Raw genomic sequence first — 27560 nt, 5'->3', positions numbered from 1 at the left:
AGTGTTTTAAAAAAAATACAGGAAACTGGTAAAAATTGGAAAGCTCAAGTTTACATGATCAAAATGTTCATGAAGTAAATCCATGTAATGAGAGGTCACCAGCAAGCCCCCGTACCCACGTCAGAATGCAGTGGAAGAGAAGATGCTTCCGCCACATTTTCTAAGTGTACTGAAGCCATCTAACCTCTCAGCAGACGTGGCTCTTGCCAAGGAATACCATGGAAAGAAAAGTTTTCCTCTTCCATTACATCTTCACTATATCCTGTTCTTAGGTCACTGACAACCAAAAAAGCAAAGCTTCCAGCAACTGGTCAAGAAAAAGGGAGTTGGTGGGAATGGGAGAGACAAAGGAGAAGAGCAGAAAAATAGGAACCCCTTTCTAATGGCCCGACACAAAGAGCCTTTCCAAGTCACTGCAGTTGTCACCGGAGAAGCCGATACACAGAAACAAAGGGTGACAGCACGAGGAAGGATCTTGGTATCCCACATTATCAAGACATAAAAGCATACTTCCTTGATTTCTGTTTCTTTAATGACTTTAAATTTAGCCCACTGCCTTCGGGGCCTGTCCAGAACCACTCCAATTTCTGTAACGGGTGAGTGTCTTACCGTCTGGGGCGACGGGACCACATGCACATACGCATGAGTTCCTCTTACTTAGGATGTGTGGGTGTAGGTACGAAGGCACTAAAGCGGTTTCAGAGAAACGGCAGGCAGCAACCCCACCCACTCCCTTTACCTGTCGAGCAGGAGTTTCTTTCCCACTGGGAAGCTTAGGTGTTTTAAAGAAGCTGTGGTCATGCCTGGGAATTCTAACCCCTGGCCCAGGAGGGAATACAAGAAGAGAATTCGACATCACCAAAAACTGAAAGGAAAAATACTCCACATCTCCGGCTGGGGGATGGGGTTAATTAAGCAGCAGATCTTCAAAACAGCAAATTAAAATGAGTACAACTTAGCTGGGAGCTAAAAAAGTAAAACCACTTGTTCCTTATTAGATTCTTCTACTTTCTCCTCCTCCATTAACAAACGGAGGTAAGACGGACACTCTTCGTTAATAGAACAGTCCACAGATATTTTTCCTCTAGTAATGCCTACATTTAAAATTTGTTCCAAAAATGATTAACCTACATTTCCTAACTCTTTACATAGATTCTCAGCAATCCAACCGTACTACTTTACAGATTACTTTTTTTTTTTTTTAAGCTGTTGTTTCTTTCTTTGATCCTTTCTTTTGTTGCTGTGGTTGGGGAGACAGGGAGAAAGGTTCCTTTAAAGAAAACTAAAAATTCCAAGGGGAGATTTAAATGTTCAGTCTTAAATGGAAAGGAATAAAGTGATGGCATTCCCATTTATACACACCAAACACTCTCCCACTAAAGTATACACAATTTCCAATGAATCCATGCTAGAGCTCTTATAAAGCTTAATCCTTCTCCCATATCTTTTAAGCTCGTGAATTTACCTGTTGCTGCTAAATTGATAATTTTTAAAAAATATTTCTTTCTACGTGTTTTAAAATGTGTGATCCCCAGTATGACAATAACGTTTGGAGACTTTTCTTTTTTACATTTTAAGTAAAAATTGTTTAAACTTTCTGAAGTTTCAGGAACTTGTAAAAGTTTATTAACAGGAAAGAAACAGCCATCTATCTAGGATAAGATACGGTTAAATAAACCATCTTCCAAAATCTGGCTTCCTACCCTAGAATTCCTGAGAATGCTTGCAAATTTTAAAGCAGGAAAGTAAATGTTAAAAACAAAAACAAAAAACACTGTTAAATGCTCCCAGAGTTAGTCTTCATCTAAAATATATATTTATATGTATATATATATGCACTTTTTGGTCTTTTTTAAAGTTTTTAGTTTTTTTCCCTTTAAGCTTATGATGGAAGAACATTTTAGCTTTCATGTTTATTTTTACATATTTCAAATCCCTCATTATGTCTTGTAAACAAGAGGGGCTCTAGCACCCGGCTTTCACCGTAGTATCGTAAGGAACTCAACTAACCCATAGCGCAGGTCAAGGAACCAAGAGGCGGGAAGAGAGGAGGGTGGGGCAGGACATGCCAGGGAACCAAGAGCAGCAGCGGGCAGTGGCCTCTGGCTCGTGTGAGCCTCAGGACATGCTCCCAGCCCAGGGACGCTCAGATTCAGCCTTCTGTAGATGTGTGAACACAGCTGCTCTTCACCTGGAGGCCACCACACATGCCACGGCTTTGCCCCTGCAGGCAGAGAGCAGTCGTGGGGCTCGAAGGAGACATTTTGTGCGTGGGCAGAAGTGGAAGGGACGTGGTGGTGATGAAAACAGGAGGGCACAGTTAGTTTTCTAAAGGCATCCGATGGGACCAAACCAACGCTAGAAACTCAAGTTTGACCACCTACCCACAAAGGGTTCATAAAGACTTGCATGAGCAAGTGCTCACTTGAATTATGCACGTCAATCTCTTTTGAGGCTAGGTTTATAATCAATAGAGTAAACTGAGAGGACTACAGAATTCCCATTCTTTGTCTCACAAAAAACCACTTAAATGCAAATAATTGGTTTTTGCCTTTTCCTATACACAGCCACCCACCCACCCACAGACACAAGCTAAAAGTCAAATACATTATTAGGCATTGTTGTATCCTTCACTGAAGATGCTAAAGAAAGAAAAACTCCCTTGTCCTCACTAGCAGCAAGTTACGGAGGACAGTAGAGGTCTGCTCCCACCAAGGGTTGGAATGGGCAGGTATTTGCTGGTACAGAATGTCGGCACTTTATGTTAAACAGTATAATGCAGACTGGGATGTCCACACAAGTGCTAGCACGTTACCGGCACACGTTCCCCCCCCCCCTCCCCCCCACCCCGCCAGCCATCTGTTTTGTATAAATGGGTACCCTTCAGGTCTGCTGTAACTCTTCACAAAAAGCAGTTTGATACATTTTGATTCCAACATAAGTACATACATGTTGGTGATAACTGTGGATTAAAAGTTGCCCCCTATTCGGCCCAGAGTACTACTACATTGATGCTTAAAAAAAAAAAAAAGTCTTTAAATACCGAAATAAAAAAAGCAACATTACAAGGAAAAAAAAAAAAAAAAGAGGTCAAAACCAAAAAAAGGTGCAATACTTAAGTCTTTGCTAAGTTATACCTGCCTAAGCAAAACCACATACACAGGAAATACACAACACAGAGAAACAAAAGGAAACGCTTGAAGTACACACTGGTTTAAGAACATTCGTTAAGTAAACGTTTCTGTCAGTGATGGCCTGGTGCTGTAACACGCCACGGCCTGGCACAGGTAACGCTCAGCAAGAAGGGAGCAGAGAGGGAGGAGCTGCGGATGCTTGCAGGAGGCTGCTCACAACTTTTTTTTTTTTTTTTCTGTTTTCGTAAAATGTTAAAGAGAAACAATAGAAATTTTAAATTCAGCATTACCTGACTTTCTGACCAATTTCTCATACCTGATTACACAAGAAAGGGGGAACACAGTTTTTCTGCTTTTGAGACATCACATCGTTAAAAGCTACCTTACTGTCTGTTCCCATTCAGACTAATGAAAAGGCCAGCACGAAATTTAACAGATATTCAGATGTGCCTACTAGTAGCCACTTACTTCAAAAAACAGAAATAAATAAACACACAGTTGCTCCAAGAGGTACCTCCTGCTCTCCTAGTTTGGGGGACTTGGCAGTGCTCCACTCTACTGCTAGGTCAAAAGAAAAGAGACAGGAAAACTCACGCTCAGGCTACTTTGCAAATGTAAAGGAGCTCCCTGCTTTCCTCATTCAAAAGCACTCTGTTCATCTCAATACAGCCCAACGGGGGTGGCTTCAGTAGCAGTGGCTCCCCGAGGCACTCGTGCTCCTGTGTTCTCATAGTTAAAAAAAAATAAAAATAAAAATAAAAAGCAGATGGCCGGCCAGCCAGCCTGCGGACTGTCAGCAATGCAGCTTTCTGAGAAATCAGGATGGGGAGGAGGAGGAGGAGGACACAGGCGCGCGCGCACACACGCACACACGCACACACACACAGAGACAGAGAGAAGGATGCACGCGAATGCACATGAACACACGTGCACACACATACCAGAACGAGCATGCCTGGGCAGTTACATGTGCCAGAACACACTGGTATTTATCAACCAGCCAATCACAATTTTTTTCTTTTTTTTCTTTTTTTTTGTTTTTTTTTTCTAGGTTTTTTGTGTTTTTGTTTTTAAAGTGAGGCTCCGTCAAGTCTTCCCTCCCCCCACCCCAACAATTCTTTTGAATTCCCCTCCCTCCCAAACATGGTAGACCTAAGGACGGAAACACACCCAGTGCAAACAAAGTTAAAAAGCTATTTTTTTTTCAGTATATATGTTTCTTAGCAACAACTTCCATATAACATGAAAAAAGTGAAAAACTAGAAACTAATTTTTTTAATTTTTTTGTGTTTAAATTTAAATGGTATGTGTACTTGCTTCACATTGTCTTTCTAGGTTGGCGTTCATGATTCAAGTATTTCAAGAGTGATATGTTCTCTTTTTGGATTCATATTCCAAACGAAAAAACTGAAGTCATAAGGGAGGCAACTATGTGCTCAGACAGTCTGTCAATGACCCACCTTTTTTTCTCTCTCCGTTTTCTTTTTTCCTTTTAAAAATGTATTTATTGCAAGTTGAAAAAAAAAACGAAAAGGTCAAGTTAGTGCTGCTGCTGTTCCAAAAAAGGTCACGAGGTCAGAGTTGAAAGTTCTAAGTTCAGATTGAATCCGACCCTCCTCCCAGAAGGTCACCAGGTAGTAAAGGAGCAGGGCTGCCCATCCTATGGGGGTCTTCCACGGTCGGGACTCCCCACAAGCTAGAAGAATAGTTTGGGGGTCCCCACAATGAAGCGCCAGCAAGATCGGCCCCGCCGCCGCCACCAGCACTGCTGCTCCATTGCCCGAGCCCTGTGGACCCACCGAAAAGATTCAGAGCAGGTCCGACGGGATCTGACTGGGTCTGGCCGGTCTCCAGGGACTGCCAACCCGCTGCGGGTGCACTCGGGGTTGCCGCAGGGGTAGGGGGCTGAGCTTGTGCCAGAAAGCGGCTAACTTCATCATCAGTGGCAAACTCAGCCAGGATGGTAGTGTTTCCCAACACACACCTGGAAAAAAGGGGAGGGAAAGAGCTATGCGTTTGAGGAAACTCCTAAAAGCATGCATAGGGACTGAGTATTTTGAGCCCTCACTACTCAGAAGTGTGGTCCTTTGACTAGCAGCTTCCACCTCCCCTGGACGCTTTTCAGAATCACAGGATCGGAACCTGCATTTTAACCAAACCAATAGGTGACTGAGAAGTACTGATTGAGAACAACATATCACTCAATCTCCAGATATCCAAAGACTACTGGAGAATATTATATATCCATATCCTGTGGGGTATGGAATTTGTATGTCAAGTAAAATGTCGCCTCTTTTTTTTTTTTCCCCTTGGGGGTAAAAGATCACAGCCCCAAGCATCAAGGTGACCCAGCTCCAGACACCTGAAGCGCTGCTTCGTCTCAGGGCCGGGCTCACGGTCTGACCTCCCCATCACTTGCTTGTTCTGTGTGTACCTTTCTGTCATGGCATCTGCAGCCACCGGGAGTCAGCTCCTCCTGTTCACCACCTTGACAGTGGCGGGGAAGAGGATGGTCAGAGTCTGATCCAGCCCCACTTACTTCAGGAAGAACCCCTGCTACCCACTAACCCCTGCTACCCATCATCACCCACAGAGAGGCCAAAGAAAGCAGCTAGATCCTATTATGAAAAAGGACAGCACTTACAACGTCTCACATTTCATCAATACTGGATTTGTTTCATGGTACTGAAACTTTACTCACTGCTTCACAAATCTGTTACTTTTGGAATTCTGATTATCGGATACAAACAGGACAATCCATGCTTACGTAGGTAGAAGAGATCAGCCACCTCGGCACTCAAGCAATTGCTCATGTCATGATGCCGTTTGTGTGCATGTTCTCGTGCATCTGTTTCATTAAGCAGGTGCCCGAATACTCACATGTGCCTCTTCATGAATGTTTGTCTCGGTGAGCGTAGGCTGGGTACTCACATGTGCAGTGCAGTTTGGGCCTTGGCCGCCTCCTGTTTGGTGCTGTATCGGATCAGGGCAGTGCCCTGGGTTAGGTTCAGATGGAATGTCAGCAGTGGGCCATGCTGCATGCAGATGGTTCTCAAGGTTGACCCATCAATCTAAAGAGGAATGACAATCATGAGATAAAAACTGGTGATGGGGTGGGAAAGGAAGTCAAGTGACCGTTCCTATATTTGAGAATGAGAAGGACTTCCGGTTCGTAAATAACAGCATTAGTACTAAATAAGTCTCGGAGAGACAAATGAAGAACTCAAGGCAGGGAAAGATTGCACTGAATACAGAGGTCTTCAAGGCAAATCTTAAGATATTCAAAGCACTGGGCTCAGATCTAATGTGGCCATTTTGCAGGTAAAAGATTTGTACAAATACAGCTCAAAACAAAAGCATATGATTCAACCTGTGGTCTATTTTCCTTAAGAGGTAAACAAGTAAACCTATGCTGATTGGTAGAGCCTTAAAAAGCAGAAATAAGATGGTAACCAAATAAGAATGGAAGAGAACATGCAAAGTTCTGAGCACTATTACTAATATAACATTCTTCCAATCTCACAAAAAGCTACAGAGAAAAGACACAAACCAGAAAGGCACTGCTAACCATCTGACGATTTAGAATGCTGACGGCTGACCCAGCTCAGACGATTCTGACGTCTGCGTACCCCGACTCTTGCCATCTCAAGGAGAGACTCTACTTCCACCTACTTCTCTGCGCCTTCTGCTGCCCTCAGCCAACGTGACCAATGGTTTTTTTTTTTTTTATAGCTGCTCACCCTAGTCAGACTCTCAGCATTAGGGTGTTCAGTGATTAGGGACAATTGCCCTTCCTCACCTACGACTTGGAGAACAGGTCTCTTTATTCACTCTGATTTAGCTGTATCAAGATCTTTACTAGGTTTACTGAAGCTCCTCAGTGCAACATTTCAGTTCATTTTTTGGGAAGGGAAACAGATTACTACTAGAATAGCCTTAAAAAATTGTGCTACTGGCGGCAGCACTGGAAACATTCTGTGGTTTTACCATGGAAACCCTAAAGAATGAAAACTGGCAGTTTCACCGTAATTCTTTACAGAAAATGATGGGACAAAATTTCTTAGCATTGTTTTATAAATGACAATTGACTATATAAGCATGTCAGTATATACCACAAGTGACTTTTTTTTAGGATAGATGCCCTATAAATAAATTGTAGGTGATGACAAGTAAATTTATCCAAGTCCCCCCAAAATGTGGCCTTATAACCTCCTTTTAAGCTATGATTGAGATTAGTGAGACGTCTGCTGTTAGGTCGTTTTGATTTTTAAAATGAATCAGTTCTTTCTAACACAAACACAGCCAATCCCTATATTCATTTTTTTAAAAAAATTTATTTATTTATTTATGGCTGTGTTGGGTCTTTGTTGCTGCATGTGGGCTTTCTCTAGTTGAGGTGAGCGGGGGCTACTCTTCGTTGTGGTGCGTGGGCTTCTCATTATGGTGGCTTCTCTTGTTGTGGAGCACAGGCTCTAGGTGTGCGGGCTTCAGCAGGTGTGGTACGCGGGCTCAGCAGTTGTGGCTCGCGGGCTCTAGAGCACAAGCTCCGTAGTTGTGGTGCACGGGCTTAGTTGCTCCGTGGCACGTGGGATCTTCCCGGACCAGGGATCGAACCCGTGTCCCCTGCATCGGCAGGCGGATTCTTAACCGCTGCACCACCAGGGAAGCCTGCCTATTTTCATTTATATACATATACAAATGTAATTACTATTTTTTCATTTTATTTATTTTTACTTAAAAAAATTTAATCGAGGTATAGTTGATTTACAATATTGCATTAGTTTCAAGTGTATAACATTTTTATAGATGATGCTCCATTTATAGTTATAAAACATTGGCTATATTCCCTGTGTTGTACAATATAGGCTTGTAGCTTATTTATCTTACCCATAGTAGTCTGCACCTTTACTATTTTTCATATGGTAACATAGGCTCCCTTCAACACTGCTTCTCTCACCCTAACCATATTACACCCACAGCACTGTGACAACTTAGAAACAATGAGGCATGTTTTGAGGATGGTTATATATAAAATGTCCATACTTCAGTCAACTCTTCGCTAAATAAATAACCCAGCGCTTTCAGCTGAGTTGATTAGATATGGAGATTAAGAGCCGCTCCAGACAGTTCCTCATGTTAACTGTATTTAGAAAACTGTCCATCTCAACATGAACCTTGAAATACGAGACCCAGATTTACTCCCCACAAATAGGTTCACTGGGCAAGTAAATTTAGGAGAATCTGTATCTCCCCACAGAGGATCATAATACATGTTAAAGCATAGTAAAGAGTCTAAGAAGCCTCATAATGAAGGCACCTGCTTAATTTTGTTTAATCAAGTATGTATTACAAACATATTAGGCCAGAGACCTATTAATATCCCATGGGAACACTCTGGAAAATGCTGGCTTAGTAAAGTGTGCATGAATCCACTTATGAATTAAATGCCAGACAATTTACTCTCTGTGTCAAAGGGAGGGAGGGAGGTATAATTGATTCCTTTGTAAAGGTTGTGCTGTCAAGTCCAAATGAAGGCCCTGGGCTCTGTTTCCACGGGTTCATTTAACCTCATTTGAGTGCTCCATGTACGTTGCTGCAAATACGTCAGTTATCAGGCAACTCAAGCAGAAGGGAGGGAGTTTGGTGCAAATGAAACCCCACCACTGTAACAACAACCCAGAGAGCACGTTCTGATGAGAGCAAATCAGTAATGCCATCTACAGAGAAGAAGAGAACAGACAGGAAATGAAAATTAAATTGAGACAGAAATTCACACATACAGCATTTAAGCCACGAAATCCACACATTCCTTCTACTGCAGAGATGGATGGTTAATTGTGTATGAATGAAGCATAAAAATGGTTACCAGTGAGCCACAAGTCTTGTTCAATGAGTAACACAGAAACAGGTAACTTTTTTGCTTGGTTCCAGATTCTGACAGGCAGATCCACACAGCAAGTTATCTCTGCTAAACAGAATTCACCAGATACCACCACCCCATGCTCACTATTTATAAACCACACGTGTTAACATCCCCATGAAGGCAGGCGTGAAGCTCAGTGTCCAGCATCCCCCTGGCTTCGGGCCTTGGCTGGGGAGACTCACCCCTGCAGGCGGGACCTCCCTGTGGTGACCAGGAAATACACGAGCTCTCCTCTACGCGAGCCCCCCACACCTTGACTTTCCCTCTCTTAATACAATCAAGTCCCATCCAGAAAAATCCCAAGAAAGCGTGGTTACCTGTGGAGTGAGATTGTGAAGAACCAGCCAGTAACTAGGACGAACTGAACCACCATCACTCCAGGTGGAGGCTGGAAGCAACCAGAAAACAAGTTCAGGAAGAACGATCAAAAAATTAAGATAGCCACGCGTGAGACACATTTTCAAACAGCCCACATGGTTCCTCTCTCCTTTTATAAATCATCTTCTCCTTCTGCCTCACTCTGACCTCTATCCTGTCACTGAACAGCCAGTTCTCTTCTCCTAGACCTTGACCCTAAGCGCTCTGGCGCCTTATGTGCGAGACAACGCTGTCCGCCCAGGGATCTCCTCTTTACTCCGTCGGTACCTCGGGAGTTCCTGGGTCCCTCCGCCTTATGCCGACTTCAATCCTCCACTCAAGAGATACTTTCTCCTCTACCCGACAACTGCGATTTCCTCTGAGTTCATCGTGTCTTCAACATTTGTGTGAACATAAGCCCCTCGGGTTGGAACAATGATGCGCCTTTAGGCAGATCCTTCTCACCAGAGGCAAGCCGTGAGTCCTGTGTCCCCCAGCCCCTGACTGAGCGGGGTGCTGTGCTGCTCCAGGGAGATGACGGTTTGGGGTTGGTCAGACCGGGAGGTGGGCGGGGCAGCGGTGTAGTGTTCCTTGAGGAAATATGGTTTTTCCACATCTTGTTGGAGAGATGAGTGGGGTTGTGGCCTATGGGATCTGGGGACCATGTCGACTTGTAATCAGGGAACTTTGCTATAAGAAGAGAAAATTAAGGAGGAAATTAGGTTAGACAGGTCACTTTTGGTAACAAATACACACACACACACACACACAAATACATACGTGTTTAAATTCTAAAAATATTAAGGGCACAATTTAAGAGGAGCAGTGCAAAATAATTTTGTTCTCTGAGCTTATCAAATATAAATTTTCAATGACTCTTACTCTGAATTGACAAATTAACACATGAGCTAAAGAGTTAATAAGATAACTAATTCTCTACTGCTTTCTTAGCTAAACACAACCTGAAAAGGAAGATAAATTCAAGGAAAGTATTCTTAAAGTCATTAGTCTTACATATATAGTAGAATGTGAACCCAGGCAGAACTAAAGTATTTATTCTATAGATACTTACTGATTGAATGGAGAGTACATTAAAAATTAAACTTCTCTTGATGCAGAATACTAGATAACATTCAAACAGATATTAAAAATATAATCAACAAATATTCACTAAGAGCTTACTCTGCTTTTAAGGTGCTAAATCAGTGCTATGGATAATATAAACAGTTGTTCCCAAGAACTTCAAGTTCAGATGGGAAAACAGAAAAGATGAACGACAGAATTGGTAACCCAGGCAACATCATATATGTTCAATACACAGAGGAGAATGACAATGCTGGACTGTCAGCAATGACTTTGCCAAGACAAGTCTAGAAGGACTGATATAAATGGACAGCTCAGCAAGACAGGAAAATAGAAACTGAGCTTCAACTTAAACTCTCTTTGTACCAAATACGTTTCTCCCCAGTTTTGGCCAAACAACATTTCACAGTAGCAGAGAGGTAAAGGAGGCCATAAAGGACCGCTGGGGACAGTTTCAGATGCTATCGGGAGTTTTTGCAGTAGATTTAGCAGGCAGTGTTTAAACTAGGGCCAAAACGTGGATGACATCAAAGAGAATGGAAGAGAAGAAATGGATCTGAGAGAGAAGAAACCACTTGGGAGACGTCATCACTGGCTGGATCCAACAAGTGAGGGAGACAGGAAAGAGTGAGGAAGAGGCGAGAGGAAAGACTGAGATGCTGCGACTAAGTGATGTGCAGCAGCATCACTAAGAACAAGAGTTAGTTAAGAAAGAAAGACAGGGCTTCCCTGGTGGCGCAGTGGTTGAGAGTCCGCCTACCAAGGCAGGGGACATGGGTTCGAGCCCTGCCCCGGGAAGATCCCACATGCCACGGAGCAGCTGAGCCTGTGTGCCACAACTACTGAGGCTGCACTCTAGAGCCCGCGAGCCACAACTACTGAGCCTGCACACCTAGAGCCCATGCTCCATAAGAGAAGCCACGACAACAAGAAGCCCGTGCACCGCAACGAAGACCCAACGCAGCCAAAAATAAATAAATAAATAAATAAATAAATAAATTTTAAAAAGAAAGAAAACTTGTGAGGGTGAGAGTTGGAAATGTATACATTCAGTCGGTGATGCTTGAGTCATCTCTCAGGTGACCTCTTGTAAACGAAAGATAAAATAGTTAAAACAGAGGCATGGGCAGTTACAGGAATAAAAGAGGTGAAAACGAGTTTTCATGTAAAGGTAGAAGCCCTAGGGGACTTCCCTGGCAGTCCAGTGGTTAGGACTCCATGCTTCCACTGCAGGGGGTGTGGGTTCAATCTCTGGTCGGGGAACTAAGATCCCACATGTCATGCAGTGTAGCCAAAAAAAAAAAGTTAAAAAAAAAAGGGTAGAAGTCCTATAAAAGCATAATGTAGGGTGGTGTTTAGAAACATGGAATATGGAGTTGGCTCCTTTACACACTCACTCGGACCTGAGGCAAATTCTATCAGCTCTTTGAATCTCAATTTCTTCATCTACAAAATGGGGGTAATAGTGGGACCTCCCCCATAGACTTTGGTGAAGGTAAGATAAGAATTCACGCTGAAGGCTTAGCCGGTTGCCTGGTCCTGAGAGGTTACTGTTGCACTGTTGATATGACAGAGGTGGAAAGAAAAAGGAGACAATCTGTAAGGTCATTAACCCACAGTGCCTTAGTAGGTAGCTAAGGATTTGTTTTATTTGCATTCGCCTGGATAAACGTCAGAAGCCTTCATGACTTTTTTTTTTTTTTGTGGTACGCGGGCCTCTCACTGTTGTGGCCTCTCCCGTTGCGGAGCACAGGCTCCGGATGCACAGGCTCAGTGGCTATGGCTCACGGACCCAGCCGCTCCACGGCATGTGGGATCTTCCCGGACCGGGGCACGAACCCGTGTCTCCTGCATCGGCAGGCGGATTCTCAACCACTGCACCGCCAGGGAAGCCTCCTTAATGACTTCAATGGCTTTAAGGTCCAACTTTTGCAAGGCCAAGGTGCCAACTACTAATGATTGGTCTACCAATCTATAAGGCGTTGTGCTAAGTAAGTGACTTCAAAGGCTCTGTTATAACCATTAAGTTTTCCATTCCCTATTGTCTTAAACACACACACACACACACACACACACACACACGGAACTCAACAAATGTTGGTAGAATTAATGAAGGTCCTCTTTTTTTCCCCTTGGCCATCTGCCCTTAGCCTTTGTCTGTAAGTGGAAGAATTTTTAGAGAAAAGCAAGCTCTAATTGGCTGTCTTAGGAATAACAACCTGGACTTAACTGGTTCTTCCCACAGCCCCTGATCTTCTTGGAAGACTGGTTAAAAGAAAACCACTTGTGTCATCAGGATATAACCTCTGCCCTCTCAACACCCATAGCTTCCTGTAATTATGTCACCATCTGCCTTGGTCCTAAAGCTGTATTTGTCTCACCCTGCCTCTGTTGAGACTGACTGCAAGTTGCCCAAGGACACAGCCAATACAAGAGGTGTGTCTCCATCCACACTGACCTATGCTGGTCAACTGCTATAGAGGTATTTATTCCTTAAGAAATAAACGCCAATTTCCGTTGTAGAAGGCAGCCAGACAGGAAAGCGGTAGCGAAGGGGCAGAAATGGGTCACACGCGTACCTGAAGTGCTATGGACGTTGCTGAAGGAGTTGTCAGAGGCACTGTAGGGCCAGGCACCAGGTGAAGGCAGCGAGGTGTTGAGGGAAGAATTAGACCCTTTGGATGATGAATGAAGAACGAAATGAAAACAGTGCAGATAAATGTCAGCATAACTAGTGAAATCTTGAAGTATTTTATTTAACCTTTAATAAGAGGAAGGACAAACTATATCTAAAAACTAAATGTGAAAAGCTACATATTCCTATGTTTTCTGGTGAGATACCAGCAAGTACAAATGAAGCCACAGCCTGCCAAACATGAAAATACTGGGTGCTGAATAAACACGAGGGGTGTTTTACTTATTTACCTGTGGTGTTATCCCGCAGAAGTTGGTGGTCAGTATCTACAATGGGAGATGTGGCTGTACCCCCCAGCACACTTCCTGGGGTGACATAGGGGTCAGATTCAGGGTCAATGTTTTGGATACCTTTCCATGGCACTCCTGGTTGGAATTCTGAGATAAGGAGAACAAATATTGGATAGAGGTAGGAAGTTGTTCAAAACGTGGTCAAGTTATTTTTTGATACAAGAAATAGATCTGTGAAAAGTCTAAATTCTGAATCTATTTTAGCTCAGATTTTCATCATAAAATTAAAAAAAAAAAAAAAAAAAGTTAGCCTGACATATACATTGCCAGCAGCACTCCTGTGCTATCACAACACGTAGACCTTCTTTCTCTGCTTGGGAACTTGATGCCACAGACCTTCAAGGTCTGGCCCCAGGCCCTGCTCCTGCCCTGCCTGCTCCCAGGGAAATTCAGGCCTGGCCTGAGGGCAGGGAGGCAGGATCCGGTAGTGTGGTCTCATGACAACTGTGAGGCATCTAGGACAAAAACTGGGAGAAAGTTTGAGTTGGAGAGGAGGTACTTCTCCCACTTATCTCACTGGAAATTGGCTCAGATGCACAAAAGAAAACACATATGACCACTACTGCGTGGAATGTCCAGGGACAACCAGCAGGAATAATTTGGCTTACCATGAGAAAGCCTAGAAAATATTTAAGTGTTTAGAATTTTTTATCGGTTAACTTAAATCGTATTTAAAGCTATATTAAACTTTTATTTTCCGAATCATGATGAGGAAGAACAGTACATATGAATATGCATTATACTAGAAACTATACATATTCGTAGCTCAAATATACCCATATACAAAGAGGTTTAGAAGGACATATACCAAACTTCTTGTTTTTAACTTTGCTTTAATAAATTAAAAGTTTACAATGAAAATAGATTACTTGTATCAGAATAAAAAGAGAAAACAAATAGCAAAGAGTCTCACTGCACTCACTACTGCATACCTAGAACCTGATAATAAATACTTGGCTCAGTGAATAAACTAATCAATTCACTGGACATTTCAGAAGAACCCACGTTACAAGGCATCCTTTGCATGGATGAATGTCAAGTCCCAGCTCCAAGGTCACCTTCTTTTACTCCCAGGCTGCACTCCACGGACTTCCTTTGGCCTATCTGTGCCTGTGTAGTATTTACCACACAGTAACCTGCCTTGTAGGTGATCAGTGTTCACACCTTTATGTTCCTGACTGAACTCTACAGAGCAGAGACCCCCTCTATTGAAAATTTTCTATCCTCCCACAGCAAATTCTTCCCTGCTTTTACTGAATGAAAAAAATCAAAGTGAATGCCTTAGTGAAGTGAGTGTCAGAAACAATCTGTTCAGAACCTGAAATTAACAATTATAAAAAAAATGATATCCCAGAAAAAACATTTCCTGTACAATACCTGGAGGCCAACTGGCATTGCTGGATTTACTTCCGATTTTATTTGTTGGTGGAGATTTGGCAGGTAACCAGCTATCACCAGCAGGACCCGTATGGCCACCCAGTGTGTCACCCGGGATGATATCAAATTGGTTGTATGGTGACCCTCCTCGGGTCTTACCAGGGGCCACTATAGCGCCTGAGAAAAGAGAGAGGTAACTAATTCACACCAGAAAGGACTCCTGTGAACGGAACTTGTTGCGCTTTCATTTAGAGGAACTCAAACACAGTATGCAGTAAAAAAGAGTCCTGGAATTAGAGGTCACACTTGAAAGCCACTGCACAACTCGGAAGCAGGATGACCATGACATCTCATCTCACCTTCCTGGCCTCTCAGTCTGCACCTGTGCACACAGCACTGTTCTCATTCCTGAACATCCCTTTCAATTTTAACATTCCACGGTCTTATGAAGTTAACAAAACTTGCATCAACTGCGAATCATACCATCATCCCCCCAGTTTTTACACTAATGACCTAGGAATGAGGAACAGGAAAAATACTCAACAATTTGCGGCACATAGAACGGTTTTTAATTACATTTCTACTGACGCCAACCCACCCAAGTCTTTAAGTGTTGATCAGGCCTAGTTTAGCTGGAAGAAGAGAAAACAGAGGGAGTTCGCCGAAGAGAAAGGCATCTGCAATTGCTTTAAATTCCAAAGCAATGAGACAGCATTCCCGCCAAGGGTCTCTGCCAGCACAGGGCCAGCACTGAACTCTGCAGCTCTGAGATCCACGGCTCCACACATGAAGAACAGCGAATCCTTTGTAAAACTGCTGTCCCGAGAGCATTTCAGCAGTTTTGTTGGTGCCCCCACTTAATGCGTTTTATATGCTGGGAGGCAGGAAAAAAATTAAAAGCTTAATAATTCCCTTAAACTAACAAAAAATGAACTTTACTTTAAATGAAAATTTTGACCTCTGTGAGACACCATTCTACTTATCTTACAAATGAATTTTACATGCTGTATTGTGTTACCTGATCTACTCTTAGGATGCTGTTTATGAACAGATAAAATTACTTCCAGGGTAATGTATTAAAATATTTGTGTAGGGACTTCCCTGGTGGTCCGGTGGTTAAGACTTAATGCTTCCACTGCAGGGGGCACGGGTTCAATCCCTCGTCGGGGAACTAAGATCTTGCATTCCGCACGACATGGCCAAAAAATTAAAAAAATGAAAATAAAATATCTGTGTAAATATTGATTAAAATAATCTGTTTGGTTTGGCCTAGCACAAGTATTATCAAAACTGTCTCCATGCTCAGCTAAGAGAAGTCATTCGATTTTCTGGAGCCACTGACAGGAATCTGACTCAAGGGCACATAGTACTGAAGTAGTAGGAAATGAAAAGCTCAATTGCCTTGGGAATTGCTAAGGACATGGGAAAACATTACCTATAAGTTCTAAAAAGGTAAGCAAGTATTTTACCTGTAAGATAGCTTCTCACATGCCACTGTGCATTTATAATCATACAACCATCATGTCTTTGGGGACAAGGGGACTTAATGAATCATCAGCCTAAGGAAGCAGCCAAAGTGTCCAAAGCTGTAGATGCTGAGCTTAGATTATTCAGTCCAGAAACAGATTTGATAATTTCAATAAATCATTCTTGATTTTGTAGCAAGAAATCGAATGATAATGCTTAGGGACAGCAGGCAGAGAAGTTCACGTGGCCACTTCACCAGCCTACCGGATGGGCACGTGAAAGACGGGTTTATAAAGGAACCCTGAAAGGCTCCAGGACTGATGGGGCTGAGGCTGCCAGGAAGCCCCTGCAGGAGCCAGTCCAACACCTATTTACACTTGGTTCTCATGGATACAGCTGATTCCAAGTAAATTACTGTCAAATGAAACAAACATTGAAACAAAGGCTGAAGGAAGGTCCTAAGACCTTTTATCCATTTCACAGGAAAATGGAGATGCTCTTACAGAGAATTACAGAGATGGAAGAGCTGACCCACATTCACAACCAAAGTCTACAATGCCCTCAACTGCTGTCTTGCAGACACTGTCATTCATAAAGAACAAGAAAGCTTTGTGGAAAGTTCAAACCTCGTGTATTGTAGTCATCTTTTGGAGATCAACGAGCTCAAACAATCATCATGATATATATTTGTTGTGATCTCTCTCTTGTAGCTCCAAAAACTGATTCTGTTCTCTCAGCCAATTTATTAAGGTTTTAACCTAAGGGGAGCTCAAGTTCACTGCTACTGCCCTCAATCCCATTTCAGGTGGGAAATTTTGCTGCCCTTAAGTAGAACTAGCACTTTCAAGTTTCTTATAATTTGAAATACACATAACCCCAATCTTCCTCTCCTAGGTGATCATAGGACTGGGGGGAAAAATCAAGAGACTCATTAGGAAAAAGCTAAAAAAGATCTGTGCTTCAAAGTGAGTTTATAGGCCACTTCATCAAGGCCTGCTGAGAGTCGGAACAGCTCCAAGTCATGAAGCTCTGTTTGCTCTTACCATTTTTGTGCATATTGGCTTCCTGTGTGGCTACAGAGGGCAGTCCCTCCATCATGGAGGTCCACTGTTTAAAGCGAGACTCTGTTCCAGCCTCCTTCCCACCAACCATGCCGTAGTCCATGCCGCCAGAGCTGAAGCCTAAAATGGAGAACCACATTTTACGTCTTTTTATAAGTTTCTAGTATCAGTAACCGAGAGTTCTGAGGCAGAACCCATGAATAGCTTCATTTGTCACTTAAAGACCAATTCACATGAAGTTTTCTTCACTCAGAAACAGATATTTTGATTCAAAATGCTGATCCTGGCTCCTGCCTGCTAAAAAAGTGAGGACTCTGTGCAGGTATGAACACATGTATGACTGCCATCTCGTTAAGACCATCTCAGTGCATGTGTGCATTCACTTATCCATCTGCGTCAAACACAACGTGGGGCCAGCAATTTTCCAACTGAGATGGAGATGTCTACACGTCAAACCAACACGGTGGGCGCTTCCCTTGCGGCGCTGTGGTTAACAATCCGACTGTCAATGCAGGGGACACAGGTTCGAGTTCTGGTCCAGGAAGAGCCCAGATGCCGCGGAGCAACTAAGCCCGTGTGCCACAACTACTGAGCCCGTGTGCTGCAACTACTGAAGCCCATGTGCTTAGAGCCTGTGCTCTGCAACGAGAAGCCACCGCAATGAGAAGCCCACACACCACAACTAAAAGTAGCCCCCGCTCGCTGCAACTAGAGAAAGCCCATGCACAGCAATGAAGACCCAATGCAGCCATAAATAAAGTAAATAAATAAGTAAGGGCTTCCCTGGTGGCGCAGTGGTTAAGAATCTGTCCGCCAACGCAAGAGACACAGGTTCGAGCCCTGGCCTGGGAAGATCACACATGCCGCGGAGCAACTAAGCCTGTGCGCCACAACTACTGAGCCTGAGCTGTAGTGCCCGCAAGCCACAACTACTGAGCCCGTGTGCCACAACTACTGAAGCCTGTGCGCCTAGAGCCCATGCTCCGCAACAAGAGAAGCCACCGCAATGAGGAGCCTGCGCACTGCAACAAAAACCCAACGTAGCCAAATAAATAAATAAACAAACAAACAAATAAATAAATAACCAAAACAAAACCAAACCCCAACCTGGTGTAACAGCAGCTATTAAGTTGTGGCAGGGTCTCTGGCAGAGGAAAGGCTTTGCAGAGGGACACTGATCCTGGACCTAGGCGAGGTAGGCGAGTAAGTCAAGGAAACCAAGTACAAGGCTCTGACTGGTGACAATCAGGCGTGTTTAGGGAACGATGACAAGCCCAACGTGACTCCAGTGCCTGGCTGCCTATGGATGCGGTGAGATGGGGAGCAAAGAAGTGGCGTGTGGTGTGCAGGGTCTTCATGTATCAGGCTGAGGAGTCTAGACCTTTTTTTCCCCTCTGAGACAGGAGATGAAATTCCTCAGCGAGTGAGGAGAGATAACTAGACCTGCATTTTACAAAGAGACCTGACAGTGTGAGGATGGGGTATATAGAATCTGGGAGATCAATTTGAAAAAAGTTTTTATAGAATGACAAAGACCTCATAGCTTGAATAGGCAACTGGCGAGAGATTCAGTTTACTTTGCCGTGTGCCGCCAGGTGTCAGGCTTTTAGCAAGGGTTTTGGCAGGTAACACTTTCCCACTGCACAGGGCTGGACAGGTGAAAGCCAGACAGGAGAGGCTTGTTGATGTAGCCTCACAGGGTCCACCATCCGTTCTGGGTCAGAATGTATTTAATACTTTTCAAACTGATGCTCAAAAAAAGTAAAGGACTAAAATCAACCACTGAAACAGCGGAAGGGAAGAATGATGAATAAGAAACAGAAAAAGGAGAATGAGCCATCGATAGGGTGGCAACAACATGTAAGCACGGACAACCAAGGAGGCCAGCAGGGTTCCCAGCACGCCTCAGCGCAGGTGGCCTGTGGGGTCTGTTCTCCCCCTAGTGGACGTGCAGCTCCAGCCAGGCCGGACTCCACGCTGTACCCACTTTACTCTCCTACCACCTGGTGCTGTCTGATTGGCCCTCAAGTTCCATCTATCCAAATCCCACTGCGGGGGGGCCCAGGTCACATTTTTCTCCCCTGTGCGTCTCTTGTCAGGGATAGTTTTTTTTTTTTTTTTTTTTTTTGTGGTACGCGGGCCTCTCACTGTTGTGGCCTCGCCTGTTGCGGAGCGCAGGCTCCGGACGCGCAGGCTCAGTGGCCATGGCTCACGGGCCCAGCCGCTCCGCGGCACGTGGGATCCTCCCGGACCGGGGCACGAACCCGTGTCCCCTGCATCAGCAGGCGGGCTCTCAACCACTGCGCCACCAGGGAAGCCCAGGGGTAGTTTTATAAATGCACAATAAATCAAATCAGTTCTAACACCTTTCTTGACCTGTTTAATATACGGAACACTGTCCTTTCACACAGTTCGTAACTAACTTTACTGGTCCAAGTGATTGCTTCGAGGGTGTGGGTGGGGAGCAGAAGTCCTTGGAATGAGCTGGAAATATTTCAGATTGAACGCTTCTTTTTATTTTATTTATTATTATTATTTTTTTTAAATTTATTTATTTATTTTTGGCTGCGTTGGGTCTTTGTTGCTGCACGCAGCCCTTCTCTAGTTGTGGTGAGCAGTGGCTACTCCTTGCTGCGGTGCGCGGGCTTCTCATTGCGGTGGCTTCTCTTGTTGCGGAGCACGGGCTCTAGGCACGCGGGCTTCAGTAGTTGTGGCTTGTGGGCTCCAGAGCGCAGGCTCAGTACTTGTGGCGCACGGGCTTAGTTGCTCCGTGGCATGTGGGATCTTCCCAGACCAGGGCTTGAACCCGTGGTCCCCTGCATGGGCAGGCGGATTCTTAATCACTGCACCACCAGGGAAGTCCCCGAACCCTTCTTTTTAAAAAAGAAGGGTTTAAAATATTTTCACTTTTGTCTTATGTGGCTAAAATGAAATGAGACTGGAGGAAAGGGAGGTTGAAAGGAACAAGGGCCTTCTCTGATACAGCTTTAGTGGCCTACATGGGTTTACTCCTTGGGCAAATTACACCTCTACCTGTGACTTAGAAAACCAGCCCAAAGTGCCTGGATTCCAGGCCATCTGAAAGCTCGGTTCTAATCACTGAGAAAGAGCTTTTGAAAATAACCTGGGATTCTGGTGAAGATTAAAAAGAAGAATGTAAGGATTAGTAAGATAAGAAACCATTCCTGATATATTAATTTTCTTTAAAGTTGCTCTAAAATTTAAAACTCACAATGAATTAAAGTTATTTAATTTCAGCTGCTTAGAGTTCTTCTGTGACACATAAAATGTAGAAAATTAGTAAGAGTCATAAATCTTAGGACAGAAAAGAGTTTGAGCAGTTCCCCCTGAACCTTAGGTAAAGTGGGCATCTTTCTCATTAGAAACTTGTGGATCAAATGCCAACACGACATGGCAGCACCGTAACTAAACAATAAAGTGTGGTAAGGAAAAAAAAACTGAAGAGGGCAAACAAACAAACAAACAAAAAAAACCCCCCAAACCACAGGAGATAACAGTGCCTTGAAAGGTCCAATCTACAAACCCAAAACTATGAGAGGAAAATCAGTGCAAGGTTGTATGTAACTGTATCTTTCTTCGATGTCACATAGTGACTGGCCTAATGTTAGAATAGAATGTGGTCAACAAATCTGGATGAAAGGAATTCTGTGCTCTAGAGGCTGCATTAACAGAAGGCAGAAGGCACTCGCGACCTCTGGGGCTGCTCATGAGCTATCACACCTCCAAACCCAGGAAAACACTGACTTGACTGTCATTGCTATTTCATCAAACCAAACTTCCTCAGTACATCAAGTGGCCTCCAGTAATTCTCCAGTTCCCCGACACAGAACTTCTAATCAAACAAGTCATTTAGTTCAGTCCAATGAATATTTATGGAGAGCCTAATTTGTGCCAGGTTCTGTGTTAGGAGCTAAGGTACGATCAGAGATAAGACATGCCCCTTGCCTTTCCAGGGCCTCATTTCACCAGTACATTCCTTTTACCTCCCTTATCATTCTTACAAATACAAGCCCTTGGCTACCTTATCTGTCCTTGCCAGAATTACTTTCTTTGCCACACACTCTAATTCGTTGTCTATTCATCACTACCACTTGTCTCAGGGCTTACCTCCTTAAGGAATCTCTCTCAAATTAACCTGTCCTTAATTGATCATTCCTTCACTCTCTTTGCTGTAGTTCTATATTTTCGACTATTACTTTGGTTGCAGATTAAAAAACAAGTTCCTGGGGTTTTATAATAATTATAAATGGATAAAGAAGATGTGGCACATATATACAATAGAATATTACTCACCCATAAAAAGAAACGAAATTGAGTTATTTGTAGTAAGGTGGATGGACCTAGAGTCTGTCATACAGAGTGAAGTAAGTCAGAAAGAGAAAAACAAATACCGTATGCTAACACATATATATGGAATCTAAAAAAAAAAAAAAATGTTTCTGATGAACCTAGGGGCAAGACAGGAATAAAGACGCAGATGTAGAGAATGGACTTGAGGACACGGGGAGGGGGAAGGGTAAGCTGGGACGAAGTAAGAGAGTGGCATGGACATATATACACTACCAATTGTAATATAGCTAGTGGGAAGCAGCCGCATAGCACAGGGAGATCAGCTCAGTGCTTTGTGTCCACCTAGAGGGGTGGGACAGGGAGGGTGGGAGGGAGATGAAAGAGGGAGGAGATGTCGATACATGTATATGTCTAGCTGATTCACTTTGTTATAAAGCAGAAACTAACACACCCTTGTAAAGCAATTATACTCCAAAAAAGATGTCAAAAAATAATAATTATAATAAAGAATAAATTATAAAAGAAACAAATCATCCACAGTTGCCCCTTTAATACAACTGTTCTAATCCATGTCCACATGCACATGTGATACTGACACATCATAATACCAGGAAAGATACAGTTATTCTTCTGCTATTTTAATAATCTCTACTATTCATAACTCTACTTTTCACTGGATATACCACACACAGAAATATTACATATTTTGATAAAATTTAAACATAAGAAGTAAAATTTTATTTGACATGCCCTTCCTGATGAGTGACTTTGCTTCTCGATTACTTCAGATATTTGTGAGTGACTATGACTTAATACTAGAATGAGATCTAGTTCACACTATTCCTATTTTTAAAAGTTTTGTAGACTTGATAAAGAGCTAAGATATCTTACACAACAAATAAGGAGATGGGAAAAGGAGGAGCCTTGTAATTACATCAGTTATTTCTTTACATTCCTTTTTAGGTGTATTTCCTCCCCCCTCCTTCAGCTCAATAAAACAAATACTAAAACTACTTTTAGTATTTAGTATATATTTAGTATAAATACTAATTTTTAGGTCATTATTATCACGTGACAATTCAATTAGGTATATTTTCCATTTTGCTAAAAGCAGAAAATTAGAAACCACCTACTTCGCAAAAACAATCAGCTAGGGGGATTTCCCCGGTGGTCCAGTGGTAAAGAATACTCTTTCCAACGCAGGGGATGCGGGTTTGATCCCTGGTTAGGGAACTAAGATCCCACATGCCGTGGGGCAACTAAGCCTGCGTGCCACAACTACTGAGCTCGCGCAACTCAACTAGAGCCTGCGTGCTGCAAACTACAGAGCCCATGAGCCCTGGAACCCACGCGCCACAACTAGAGAAGAGAAAACTCTCATGCCACAACTAGAGAGAAGCCTGCACGCTGCAACTAGAGGGAAGCCCGTGCTCCACAATGAACACCCGAAGCAGACAAAATAAATAAATAAATATTTTTTAAAAAACCAGAAACAAAAATAGCTAAGGGTAACCCGTTAAGCAGTCACGAAAGTCATTCAACTTTTTAATTGAGAAAATATACCAGTAGAGGCTACATCAGTATTTATTAAGAAACTTAATTATTCTTGCTAGTCTTTAACCTACAGGTTTTTTTTTTTTTTTAGTTTGCTATACTCAGCACCATTTATACTCATGTATATTCATTCATTTTATTACAGCTTTGCCATATAATCTTTTTTGAAAAAATTTTAACCTGTGTAAATGCTTTAACTATATTTTCATCAAAATCTTACAGCTATAGATTTAATTTATTCAAAATAGCCAACCAAATCAGACTTGTTTTCAGTCCCAATTTTTCAATTCCAAGAAATGTGGTAATATGAATTAAGGAGAATTGTAACTGTGAAATAAATTGCAAAATGCATCTTGTAAGGCAGATTATAAGTGGTCAGATCACAATATAAAGACCTAATAAAATTAATTTATCCATTGTTTAATAAGTGAGCAGATGTAAATAAGTCAATATGTCCTTCCTCCTTACTTAATTTGGATTATAATGCAGAACTAAATTTTTAAGTTACTTATGAAACAGGAATATGATTTAAAAAAAACAACCCATGAAATTTCTTCAGTAAATGTACATATGTATACATACTGAACTCTGATCCTTTAGTCATTAGGAATAGTTAAGTATAATCATCACAAACAACACGATTAATCTAATAAGACATCATGATAAAAATTTTCTATATATTTAATACATAAGAGGTATACACTGCTAAAAATTAACAGATTTGTAGTCAACACAGAATTTTACCTTTTAATAGGGGGCAGCAGATAGTAAAGATGTTATAAAGACTGTCACTGAAATAAATACATCACGATTTTAGGTTTTTAACAACTAATTGACCAGTGCATACCCAGTCTAAAGGAAATCACATAAAAGTTTATCCACAGGCTTTTTACCTGATTTGCTGTGAAAATGTCTGTTTCAAAGAGTCAGTCTCACTAAACTATGTTGCTCAAGCTGTTCAAAGGTGCTTTCCTTTCCAACTAAGACATACCCTCAGGATGAGTACTGAGAAGGCCTGAAAAGAGCTGTGCTCTTAAAACAAGTGGAAAAGCCACCTGTGGCCTCCAGATGCTCTCTTTGCTTTATACGGCTGGATTCCTTTTCAAGAACTACGCACCCTTTGACTAAAGCGGATGTAAAAGCAGCACAGCTGCCCCACTTCACTATCATGTAGCGTCTAAACTGAGAACAACCGAACACACACCAACACACCCAGGCTCCTAGGTCAAGCTTCATCTGTAACAGAAGACACAATTCAGAAGGTGAAGACTTGAAACCCAGGGGTAGTGGCACCATCATTAGTCATCAAGGGAGGCTTCCTCCTTGCCTGGAACCCCAGAGAAGCATGCTCTCACAGGATACGGGACGGTGGAGAATCTGCCCTTCTTTTATGTCATGCGGAAGAAAGTTTATTTTGAATTTAAAAGTCAGTTCTCAGGCAAATCATTTTTAAGTACAGTTGGTAGAACCTGAGGGTCTGCAAATTAATTCCCTTACAACTACCCAGGATCAAGGAGTCCTTGAACTCTCTGCTCTTCTCTGGATGTGGCCTCCCCAGGGGGCAGTGGGCACCTCACAGAGCACAGAGAGCACGGCCATTTGTCCAGGGTCACTCTGTCACTCGGGAGTATGGATTTCAAGTCTCCCCGAACTCTTGCTTTTGAGTTTGCAGAGAACAGTATGGTCTTTACTGAAAGAAAATCTAAATGTTGTCAGTCTGAGGAGAAACCCGCTGTGGGGTGTGTGTGGTACCTTTTTAATTTTTTAATTTTATTTTTAAATCACTGTTGCCTCACTGATTGGACTCAGCTTACAACATGTTCCCCAGTTCCGAAAGAGCTACGATTTGCCTGCCAATAAATTCTTGATGAATGTCAAAGGTATAACTTTACTTGTGCTAATTCTATTTAAATCAGATGAGATACTGATATCAGAAGAATTTTATCAGTTTGCCTTATAATTTTAATACCAGTTCCCCATTTTTTCCAAGAGAAGGTAATTTTATCCGGAGAGCTAAATGCCTCAACTTGTACATAATTTATTAGATTATAACCTCAGACGTGTGTAGCAGTCACAGCAGGTACAAACATTTAACTGGCTTGAAAAACTTCCTGGTGGTAGGAGAGCTGACTGCCACTCACAAGTAATAAAAGACTGCTTTGGACCCAGAGAAGGTGGAGGCCTGTCTCTGTTATTTACTGTGTGGTGAGCTTCAGGAAACCACTGAGACTCTAGGGTATCAATAACTCAGATATCTCACCTGGAAGAGAGGGACACAAATATTCACCTACCCTGCACAGCTGCTGTGAAAACAGCGTAATGTAGGTCCAACCCCCAGGCTGAGAACATGACTGGCAGGTATTTTTCAACAGGCAGTTTTCATTACTTCACAGCTTACCAGAACCATATCCAGGTATTGGCCCTTTGGTCTGAAGGTCTGGGAGCCCCACATTTAGAGCGTTGGGGACCATGTTGTCCAGATGCGGCTTGGGCCCAACGGGATGAGACGGCGAATGCTTCATGCTGGGCTGCCTCTGCTGCTGCTGCTGCAGGGCGCTCACCATTCGAGCCAGCTGGAGGCGAGCAGGCGCAAGGGAAAAGGGACACGTGAGAAGCCAGCACCCTGAACCTCACGGGGAAAGGCGGCATTCGAGTCGTGTCTGCCATGGAAGAGGTTAAGCAGAGACGCACGTCTCCCGTGGGGCACCAGGGGGACCCTTCCAGTGCCACGTACCTGCTGTTCCTGCTGCTGGCGCACGGCTTGAGAAAGCTTCCTCTGGTTCTGTAACAACTGCTGCTGTTGCTGTTGCTGCAGGAGCAGCTGACACGCCTACAAAGCAGGGGAGAAAGGACGAAAGTTTCCTAAGACAGACTTACTAGGAAAACTGAAAGGGCCTGTGAATGAATCAAGTGCCTGGGAGGGAAGCACCACCGAGTTCCCAGTCTACGGGTCACATTTACCTGCAGTTGAGTTGATATATCAACCCTTAAGCACACTCAACAGTTTGCATGAAATGAAGCAAATAAAAGCTAAAGAGAAAAAAGAAAAAAAAGCAAGTAACCTTTTTTAGCTATAGCAGGAAAATCTGCTACTTACCAACTGAAACTGGGGAATTTGTGGAAGCTGGCTCAGCATGGCAATTTGTTGAGGAGATAACTGGGGCCCCACATTGAAAAGACCTGGATTCAGGCCACTGTTGGGAAACTGCTTGAGCATTGAGGCAGAAACCTAGCCAAAAGAAGGAACTTTCAGAATTTATCAAAATAAATTTTTTTTCCCCGTGAAATGAATCTTATTAGAGCTAAGGCAAGCACTGCCAATTTTTTCCTTGAAAAATATTTATGAAAAATACCAAACGATTGGGAGAAATATACCAAAGTGTTAACAATGGTTGTCTTTGAGTGGTGAAATTACAGGAGCTTTTTAATTCTCTTTTTAGACTTTCCAATTTTTCTACAATAAAAATTATGAATTTTACAATCTAGAAAATATCAAGAAAAAAATAATGATAATATAACTTTTGTCTGAGAAGTTATTACTGGAAATGTGCTATAAAAGCATCCACTGAACCCACTCAATCAGTGAGTGCCATGGAGAACAAACTTACTCCCTCTTCCATGAGCAGTAAATAGCATTCTGGTCAAAAGCTTAGCTCTAGAGGCAGACTGTGTGTGTGTGGGCCTGCCACTTCTAAGGTACAGGACTCAGAGCAAGTGACTTACTTAACCTTTCTAAGCCTCACTTTCCTTATCTCCAAAATGGTTGTTTGAGGATATTACGAGTTAGTCCATGTCAAATGCTTAGAAATGTACTCCGTACATGTTCAGATTATTTCACAGGATGGTTCTTCAGATGTCCAGACAATGATTACAGCTCCCCTGCATCTCATCTCCAGGCTACATATGATCAGTTCTCTCACCTGTATCTCATTCAATTTCTCAACGCAGAGCCCAGGACAGAAAGCCATTTCGTAAAGTTGTCTAATACTGGGTAGACCTGGCCATCACTAACCATTCTTCTAAAAGCCATACTTTTAACAGTTCCTAAGATCTCAACTTCTCTGATGATCCTATCATAACTCCTAACTCACACATTAAGCTTACTGTCAATTAAAATCTACAATATTAAAATTGTAGATGGGGCATTAAATTAAAATGACATGGGGCGTTTTACTCCCCCATGTAATTTTTAAGCAGCTGGGTTTAAAAATTTTATTAATTTATGTTTTGATCCTTGGGACTTTACATTTATCTTTATATGCATGGCACACAGCAATTGCTCGACAAACACCGAATAGATGAATGAAC

The 27560-nt window shown here is 42.8% G+C and overlaps 1 protein-coding gene across 14 annotated transcripts in view; it reads right to left on the bottom strand.

The window, feature by feature from the left end:
* TNRC6B (trinucleotide repeat containing adaptor 6B) overlaps positions 1-27560 on the bottom strand; it is a 259882-nt gene that overhangs the window by 7177 nt on the left and 225145 nt on the right. For 13 of the 14 annotated variants that reach the window (XM_059081027.2, XM_067010245.1, XM_067010248.1 and 10 more), the window contains 11 exons: positions 26350-26481; positions 25987-26082; positions 25651-25825; positions 17370-17507; positions 14860-15036; positions 13423-13569; positions 13077-13172; positions 9880-10104; positions 9375-9445; positions 6066-6205; positions 4395-5118 (listed from right to left, as the gene is read on the bottom strand). In XM_059081027.2, coding sequence (XP_058937010.1) covers positions 4731-5118; positions 6066-6205; positions 9375-9445; positions 9880-10104; positions 13077-13172; positions 13423-13569; positions 14860-15036; positions 17370-17507; positions 25651-25825; positions 25987-26082; positions 26350-26481 — 1785 coding nt within the window. In that variant the 3' untranslated portion in view covers positions 4395-4730. Of the gene's footprint in view, positions 1-4394; positions 5119-6065; positions 6206-9374; positions 9446-9879; positions 10105-13076; positions 13173-13422; positions 13570-14859; positions 15037-17369; positions 17508-25650; positions 25826-25986; positions 26083-26349; positions 26482-27560 lie in introns of those variants that run through there. The other variant, XR_009338497.2, reaches the window with a different exon arrangement.

The sequence above is a fragment of the Kogia breviceps genome, chromosome 12 (genome assembly GCF_026419965.1).
Source record: "Kogia breviceps isolate mKogBre1 chromosome 12, mKogBre1 haplotype 1, whole genome shotgun sequence".
In the NCBI taxonomy this organism is placed as follows: Eukaryota; Metazoa; Chordata; class Mammalia; order Artiodactyla; family Physeteridae; genus Kogia; species Kogia breviceps.
The sequence above is the reverse complement of the archived record's forward strand: the minus strand, read 5'-3'. Positions and strand labels throughout refer to the sequence as shown.